At 32.5% G+C, this 9,295-nt stretch overlaps 1 protein-coding gene across 1 annotated transcript; it reads right to left on the reverse strand.

The window, feature by feature from the left end:
• Window positions 1-1,797: 1,797 nt before the first annotated feature.
• Window positions 1,798-3,594, reverse strand: LOC145057596 (F-box protein At1g67340-like). The gene is made up of 3 exons (XM_079005464.1): window positions 3,162-3,594; window positions 2,869-3,031; window positions 1,798-2,775 (listed from the first exon to the last, which is right to left on the reverse strand). Exons 1-3 carry the CDS (start codon window positions 3,419-3,421, stop codon window positions 2,041-2,043), a joined length of 1,158 nt encoding a protein of 385 aa, XP_078861590.1. The 5' UTR covers window positions 3,422-3,594; the 3' UTR covers window positions 1,798-2,040.
• Between the last annotated feature and the right edge of the window lie 5,701 nt (window positions 3,595-9,295).

Below are 9,295 nucleotides of genomic sequence, written 5' to 3' on the forward strand. Positions count from 1 at the left end.
CTTAGGAAATGAATGAGTAGTAGGACTGACTCGCTGGATGGAGAAAATGGAGTCAGTATTCGAGGTCAGTTTTTGTGCTAAGAATTGTAAATTTGGGTATGTCTTCAAGGACACAACATTGTCATGGTGGAACGGCCACGTCAAAACCATGTGAATTAGTACAACTAATGCCATCTCCTGGAATAAGTTGAAGCAGCTACTAATTGAAAGAGTATTGCCCCACGGAAGAGATGCAAAAGCTAGAACAAGAGCTTTGGAATCTTACCATGCAAGAGACAAACATTGCAGCATATACCAGTAACTTCAATGATCTTACTATCTTCTATCGTAGTTTTGTCACCCCATAATACAAGAAAGTAGAACTGTACATATGGCGTTTAATACAGCTTATCCAAGGATTGGTTACGGCTTCCAGGCCAACAACTTATGATAGTGCTAAGAGACAGGCATTTACCTTGAACAATAAGGTAATCCTCTATGGCACCATGGTTTTAAGTACTGATATACCAGGATCAGAAAATAGCAAGAGAAATCCTGATAAAGATTCAGAGCAAGTAGCATGGAAGAAGCAAGACTTAGGGAAAGTCTATGTAGCAACCATTTTGTCACCCACTCCTTTAAGGAAGTATGCAGGAGATCTTCCGTTATGCAATAAGTGTAACTAACATCACATAGGTGAATGTAGAGAGCTAATCTGTAATAACTTCAGTAAGAAGGGACACACAGATAAGTCTTGTAGGAGTCTGACCCTCTCTATTACCCATGAAATTGGTATTTGCAGGAACCGCAACTGTTATGGATGTAGGGAAGTGGTCCACTTCAAAAACGAATTCCCGAAATTAGCAAATCGAAGGAATAATTCTCAAGGCAGAGCGTTTTTCATCGACCCGAGTGACAATAACCAAAATCCAAGCCTAAGAATTGGTAAGTCTCTCCTTATGACTTATGAGCAAACTAGATAATGATCTAGTTTTATAAACATTAAATAAAAACACGCTAAAATATAAATCTAAGAAACACATGTTATTAATTTTATAATGGATTCATAGGTTATATGATTCAAGAATTGAATAGTTTTAGGAAGAGTGACTCGGCTCTATTGCGCAGCTCTCATCTGAGTCTAACCGTAGTAGGGGGAATCATAAAATTGAAAAACTATCAAATTTTAGCATCATGTGATAGTATTCACCAGATAATTAGATAACATTAGAATGGATGGTAATGAAAGGGAAAAGAATCCTCGATCATCTCCAATCTCCAGTGACACCAAAAGCGTGGAAATGAAAACCACCAAAAAATGTCTCATATGCAAATAAAATATGTGGTATATCGGTATAATGCAATGCAAGAGACAAATACTAAACATGTTAAAAAGGTGCATAAAATGCACCCAACATATCATGTCATTTTTAATCATCAAAACATTATATATGACATTCTTAAATACCAATATATCATATATTCCATTCTTAAACATCATAATATCAAGGGTTATATCTAAAATATTTTTCATTAAAGAAAATAATGTAACCCAATTTATAAAGAATGTTTTAAAATACTAAAAACTATACTTAGTTGCAATTATCTGGAGAAAGAAACAAAAACTTCATTACATAAATAATACATTGACCCAATTTTAATAAAACCACAAATAATTTCTTTTTAAATCCAATATCATCTTCGTTTTTTTTAGTTTTAGACAAAAAAAAAAAAATTACGCAACAATTCCACTTTTTTTATTGAAGGGATTATAAACGTATATTTGAATAAGTATTTTCATTTTTAGATTTATAATTTAAAAAAGGCAGCTATATTAAAATATATTGTACAAAAATTGCTAACCTTAGAAAAAAAAAAGAAAAAAAAAAAGGAGAACTAACTTCAAACTTCTCTTACTAACGTCGAGATTCCGGCAAACGTCAAAAGAAAGCATATTTTTGAAATTCCAAAACTATCCCCAACAAAACTTTGCTTCAACTGCCGTTATAATCACCGATGCCGTTAAAGTTACCGTCAAGTTCAGTATCTCCGGCGAACGTTTCAACTCTCGACAACCATTCCATCATCGTCGTTAACATTGCCGTTGTCTTCACCGTCGCCGTCATTGACCCACCTTTCAGCCTGTCTACACTCCATCTTGTGACGCATCCTCCAGTCGAGTGCTTGACACGCTCGAGAACAGTAGTTAACAGCTCCGCAAACTGAACATCGCCGGAACTCATGTTTTCTAGTCTCCGGCCGACCACAACCGGCATGAGAGCATAAACGAAGTCCCGGAGCAAGTACCTTATCGGAAAACCAATCTGTAAGAAATCGGTTGGACGGATGAGGTTCCGGTGCAGGCACGTTACATCCAAAATCGCTAAGTAAAGGACACCCAGGACCCACGACGTTTCCATGGCGGAGGTGTGGTAGCGGGTTCCATGTCAGCCAGTTACCGGACATCAACACCGATGGAGTTGTTGAAAGTACGGCGGCAAGTTCACGGGCGTTGGCTTGAACCAAAAACCGCCGGCCTTCGACAATGTTCTGACGTACGCCGTAACCCTCTTGGAGACAATGTCCGAGTTCCCGGAGCGCGTCGATGTGGCCGAGAAACGCCGCACGGGCGCAAAGAGCTACACCGGCGCGTAAGTCCTTGTCAGTTTTTGAACCTCCGCTACCGTTGAACTGAATCACAGCAAGTGCGTATAACGCCGGGGCGTGAGAATTAATCGCCGCCTTAGCCATTAGAGACGCTCCGCTTCCTCGATTTTGCAAACAGTAAAACCGAATCTGTGTCAAACAAAATAAAATTCATGTCAGTTTAATTAATGCTCCCAAATAGAATGTCAATCAACACGTATAAACCATAAAAATTAAACTAACCATGCCAAGTGTGTAACAAGCTTCAACATTTCCGGCATCTGAGCACTGTTTAAGAAACCGGTGAGCAGATTCCGACCAGTTTTCAGATTTAAAAGCGAACGCTTTCGGAGATGCTTTTGATAACACAAGAGAGTGAACACCCAACGCGTTTAACCTTTTGCATCTGTTCAACAAACACAAAGAAAATCAGTAACAAATTAACAAAATTGTCGTAATAATCGGATCCTTTTTCAGACATAAAAATGGAAACTGTAACAAAAAAAAGTTACAAAATCCCAAATCCGGATCCTTACGTTGATAAAACGCTCACAAAATCGGAGGGACAACCGGCGGTGGCACCAAGCTTTGCAAGTATAAACAAAACGATATCGTCTGGAAGCGTATCAAGAAAATCACACTGGCCGGAAAGAGTCACCACCGGTGTCCCCGACGACGACTTGAACCTTTTCCGGCTCTGTATCATCTTCTCACCCAGAATATTGCCATCTCTTCTTCTCTTCTCACAACATATGTTATTCACCTTGGGATAAGAAATCCCACGCCTTGTTCTCATTCCCTTCTCTCTTTCTCTCTCTCTCTCTCTCTCTCTCTCTAAAAAGAACAGATATGTGTCTGTATATATATACAGATGGGTATATCGCGTATATATAGATTTATAATATATATTTACGTATAGATACAGGAATTTGTATGTATAGATTCTGAATTTTCCTGTGTGAAGAAAAAACTGAGGCCTTATATATATAGCAAGAGACCTTATCGAATTAATGAAGAGGGGAAGGGGAAGATGAAACACAACAACAAAAACGACGCCGCCGAACATTAAATTAAAGATCTGACCATTGAGACATACAAATGCCCAAAAATATTGATTTAATTACGATACTACCATTCTTCTCTACCGTGGTTTGTCGTTAATGTAAGCCAGAAGAAGAAGAAAAATTGGTCAAACAGCGTTTACTAGATCCCTCCGTCCGTCGTCCTCCTCCACTGCACGCCTTGTCTGCTTGTAACGTACAAGTCTTAAACATGACAAATTATCTTTCATAAATTATTATATGCTCTATAAAACTTAAATGTTTGTTTGTTTGTTTTTTTTAAGAACTTTGTAATAACGTTTTTGCATTGTTTAATTTAATTTTTGTTTAGATTTTTCAGTTTAAAACGGTTAATTTGTTGCACGTGTCGAACTAATTTTTGTTAATTTGTTTGAATGGATCAGCATTTTTACTTTCTAGTGAGTCTTATGAAATGATCTTTTTATTTAGTTTTTTAGTAACATTTTTTTAGGGTGTTTGTGATTGTTTATCTAAACTTTTATTTATTTATTTTAGTTTTGTACCGATAAAATGAGTTTTCTGTGTTTGAATAACAAAATTTCATAATCATTTATTTACTTAAAAAGTTTTTGATAAGTCATTTCTTAAAATTGTTTATTCAAGGTGTTTATTGACTTATTGCAGTTTAGTATAAAAATAACAAGTTTTAAGTGTTTGGACTTATTGACTTAAATAAGAAGTTTCTTGTAAGTTACTTGCTCATTATTTATTGATTTATTTAAGGAGTTTTGGATAATTTATTTCCAAATTATACACATAAGCACCGGTTGCCAAACACTAGAAATTAACTTGTAAACTTATTATGTTTTATTATAGGATAAATTAAACCAAACATTTTTTGTAAAATTCTTTTTTGACATTGGATAAGCTAATAAGCACTTATACTAAAAAAACATAAGTTATTTTAAATAAGCAATCACAAACACCCTCTTAGTTATTGATTTGTTTAAGAATTTTTTTTATAAGTTGTTTTATAATTACACATAAAATAAGAGTTTGTCAAACACTAAAAATAATTTACCAACTTTCTTTTTTTGATACCGAATAAACTAATCCACACAGCTTTTCTAAAAATTCGTTTTAACGTTAAATAAGTTAATAAACACTTTTACAAATAAGGATACGTTGTCTTAAATAATCAAACCCAAAGTCTCGAATATATATTAATGTTAACCACCATCAAGGTTATATGTGGTGTGTCGGCAAAACTAAATAATAGTTGATAACTAGAAGTAGAGTGACAACTGCTAGTTCGTAAGTAAGAGTTGTATACTTTAATTGTTCATAATTGTTTGACAAAAATAACTAATAAATTTTAAAAGTTTAAAATTAGATAAACCCAAAAACTAAAAGCTTTAAAAAGTTAAGGTCTAAAGTTTTATCAAAAAGTCAACGTATAAACTAGGTTTAACAAATACTATTGTTAAACCAAAATAAGATCATTTATTACCTAACTTATTTGTGTCGAACATTGCCTAAAACTCTAAAAGCAACTTGAAATAACTCTTAGATTATAAAGTTTTTGTTTAAAATAAAAGTAGAAAATTCCAACTTACAAACATAGTTTCTTTAAATTATCAAAAATATATTATGTGCGATCTAATTTATACATAGAAACGTACATAAAAATAAGCGTAAAAATGGAATTAAAAAAAGTCGAAAGGTACACAAACTCGAATTTATAACGACATGTATATAACTTGATTTTAATTTTTTACTTTACCAAGATCAAAGACGAAGGAGTCAGAATGACATTTTACCAAGTTGGGGAAAAGGGGGGAGTGGGAAGATAACTGTCGGAAAATCAGATTATATATACGATGGGAGTAAATACAAAAGTTTATAAAAGAGTGGGTGAAAGTGATATTTTAGGAAGTTTAAAGAAGGTAAAAACGGGATTTTACAAAGTATTGAGGTGAAAGTGACATTTTAGATAGTCCAAAGTTAAGAAAATAAAAAAAAATAACATTTTACAAAATATACGGATGGAAAATATCAATTTACAAACTAGAAGGATTAGAAATACTAAAAATATTGGTGAAAACATACACCGACACTTATATATATATATATATATATATATATATATATATATATATATATATATATATATATATATATATATATATAGAGAGAGAGAGAGAGAGAGAGAGAGTGAGTGAGAGACGTTCTATGAAAAATGCATAAATAGGACGATACATGTTAGAACTTATGAAAGCATAAAAACACATCAATTTAGAGTAACTACATTAATATCTTCTACAATACATTACTTATGAATATATATAGAAATAAATACGTGTCATTTGATAATTGGTTCTAACATATGATGACTTAGTTATGCATTTTCTATTAATCAATGGCGAACTTCATTAAAGGAGAGAACAAACGAAATGACCAAATCAATAAGTGTTCTAATTTGTAATTGAGGTTAGATTAGGAAATCATTTTGGCATCTGATTACTCACAATTAAAGGATCGAACCAACAAACTAATTACTAAATCATTGTTTGATTACAGATATTGAAAACTTATTAATTTCTAGTAAACCTTTAAAGAAAATCTTATGCATTTGATTGATGCATTGTTTTTTCCTATTTGTTTGTATTGTGTGCAAATTGACCAAGTTTCATGAACTGCACAATACTAAATTGTATATCTTGTTGTTTAATGTAGAAATCGGATGTTGATGCGGTTGAGAAAAATAAGGTCACAAAGGTGACGATGAACTGTACAATGCACATAGAATTTGACATATGTAATCTCAATTGACGTAAATCGAGTTGATGATAGTTATATAATTTGCATAAGGCCATTCAGGATCATAATTGAAATGAAAATTTATTCTATAAAAACTATGCATCTGTTAAATTCATAGTTATAATAATAAATATATAGCAAAAAATCTCTACGGTCGACTGATTTTGCGTATGAAATACACGATTCAAATGGAATTCAACATATGTAATCTTAAATTTGATTGTATTATCAAGTTGATAAAAGTTACTTCATTTACATTAAAATATCATTTTCCATTTCAAATCTTTCAGTTTGTACATTGATCGTAGAATCTTGCTTTGAATGTGTGCATCATACTTACTTTGGTAACTTGATAATAAGATGTATTTTTATGGTCTTGTTATGATGTGGATTGGTAATTATTTGGATAATCTAAGGATAAACTTAGCTAGTTATAATATCAAACTTTGTTGCGTGATATTTAATATGACCGATTTTACCCCTATAATAATCTTTTCTCATGTAATGGTAGTTTGGTGTAATTGTAATGTGGATTGCAGGTATATGAGAATAAATGAGTCATATTATAAATTTGTTATTACAAATTATGTATTAACATGAGAATTTTATTAGGTATGGTCGTTAATATTGTTGGTGTTATCCTAGGGAGACATTGTTCTAATAATGTATACTAGAGTACCTGTGATTTTGATTATTGAGAAATGATTACTGATGAGGATTGTTATAGGATGGGGTCATACATATTTTGGTTCGGACATAGGTGTAGATGGAGTATAGATGATTTTACCATTGGTAATGATTTTGTCAATAGTTATCATAAAATGTGTCCTGGTGTGCTTATTATGTTGGTTGTAGACTGATGGTCATTATTAAGGATTGTTGCTACTTGGTTATATATATATATATATATATATATATATATATATATATATATGTGTGTGTGTGTGTGTGTGTGTGTAAATAGTTCTTGTTGGAGATTTATGATGGCACTCGGCCATTTTACCCCTAATTACATGTTTGTCATGTTGTTTGGAAGGTGAAAATGGCTGAACTTGGTGCCACATGTCACCATCTAGTGGCAAGACTTGAGGAGAAAGCAATAGCCAAGATTGTGTCACATCATCCATTTTAGCACAGCACACTTCCGACTTCTAAAATCCGTAACTTTCACATTCGACGTTCTTTATATCCACGCGTAGGTAAAAATAAGATCTACAACTTTCATTTTGACTCTGTCGTCTAAATCTCGACCGATCTTAAATTTAACAGTACGAGGAGATTATACTGTTAAATGTCTGCGTAAAATTCATAACTTATACATATGGACTTTGTTTTCGTCTGTCTTTTTACCGTTGAGTTCCTATTAATGAGATCTTCAATTCTCATTTAGGTCGCATATGCTAAAAACCGCTCGAACTAAAATTCGAGTTTCATGTCGTGCACTGCTATGCTGAATCTTAGAAAATTCATAACTTCCTCATACGAAGTCAGATTTGAGCGTTCTTTTTTTTGTATGTTATCAGTTTAATGTATACTACAACTTTGTTTTGGATTACTAAGGCCAAAAAGTCCTCCATCGTAAATTCACTATTTACGTCTCCCGGTGTCGTGCCGGTTTTGCCGTAAAACTTCGACGGACCATAACTTCTTCGTTATAACTCGGATTTCGGTGTTCTATATATGTACAAAACCCTTGAGACGTATTCTACAACTTGGTTAAGAATATTCTAAATAATATTTTGTCAAAAATTCATTTTCGACCCCTATTATCTCTAAATTGACTAGCCCGGATTTACGAGCGTTACATATTAGATGGTGGTATTTCATATGGTTGTTGATTTTTTAAATACATTGACACTCTTTGAAAGTTTTGAATAAAGGTGCTTAAAAATTAATAGTTACATAATATACATGAATATATGCATATCCATGTGCACTCATACATGTCCATATGCATTTGTAGATATGCCATATATGTGTATGTTATAGATTTGTGCCATATACATGTGCATATACACATGTATATACATATAGAAAGATGGCATGCATGAATATTAATGTGCAAATACAGTATGTATATGCATGAACATATAGACGTGCACTTATAGAAATGCATATCCATATCCACTTATGCATGTCCATATGCATATGCATATGGATATATACATATATGGACATGAATAAGTGCACGTCTATATGTTCATTCATGTGCATTTTTATATATGCATATACATATGGGAATGCATAAGTTCACATGGATATGCACTTGTATAAGTGCATGGCTATATGTTAATGCATATGCATACAAATATGTATGCATATGCATTAACATATAGCCATGCACTTATACAAGTGCATATCCATGTGCACTTATACATGTCCATATGCATATATATATATATATATATATATATATATATATATGCATATGCATTAACATATAAAGGTTCACTTAAGCATGTCCATATGCATATATACACATACATATGCATGAACACATAGACGTGTACTTGTACAAATGTATATCCATATGCATTAATGCATGTCTATATGTATATTCATATACATGAACATATAGGTGTGCACTTATACAAGTTCATATCCATGTGCACTTACACATATGCATATATATATATATATATATATATATATATATATATATATATATATATATATATGCATGTATATCCATGAACATATAGACGTGCACTTATGCATGTCAATATGAATATGCATGAACATATAGACATGCACTTATATAAATGTATATTCATGCATGCTTATATATATATATATATATATATACACACACACACACACTCCATTCG

This window comes from Lactuca serriola, chromosome 6 (genome assembly GCF_051521515.1).
Source record: "Lactuca serriola cultivar US96UC23 chromosome 6, Lser_US96UC23_V15, whole genome shotgun sequence".
In the NCBI taxonomy this organism is placed as follows: Eukaryota; Viridiplantae; Streptophyta; class Magnoliopsida; order Asterales; family Asteraceae; genus Lactuca; species Lactuca serriola.

Coding starts and splice junctions, on each gene's coding strand:
- LOC145057596 (XM_079005464.1), bottom strand. CDS start 3,421: ATGAGAACAAGGCGTGGGATTTCTTATCCCAAGGTGAATAACATATGT. Junction 3,032..3,161: donor TTTGTGAGCGTTTTATCAAC/GTAAGGATCCGG, acceptor TTTGTTGAACAG/ATGCAAAAGGTTAAACGCGT. Junction 2,776..2,868: donor CTTGTTACACACTTGGCATG/GTTAGTTTAATT, acceptor TGTTTGACACAG/ATTCGGTTTTACTGTTTGCA.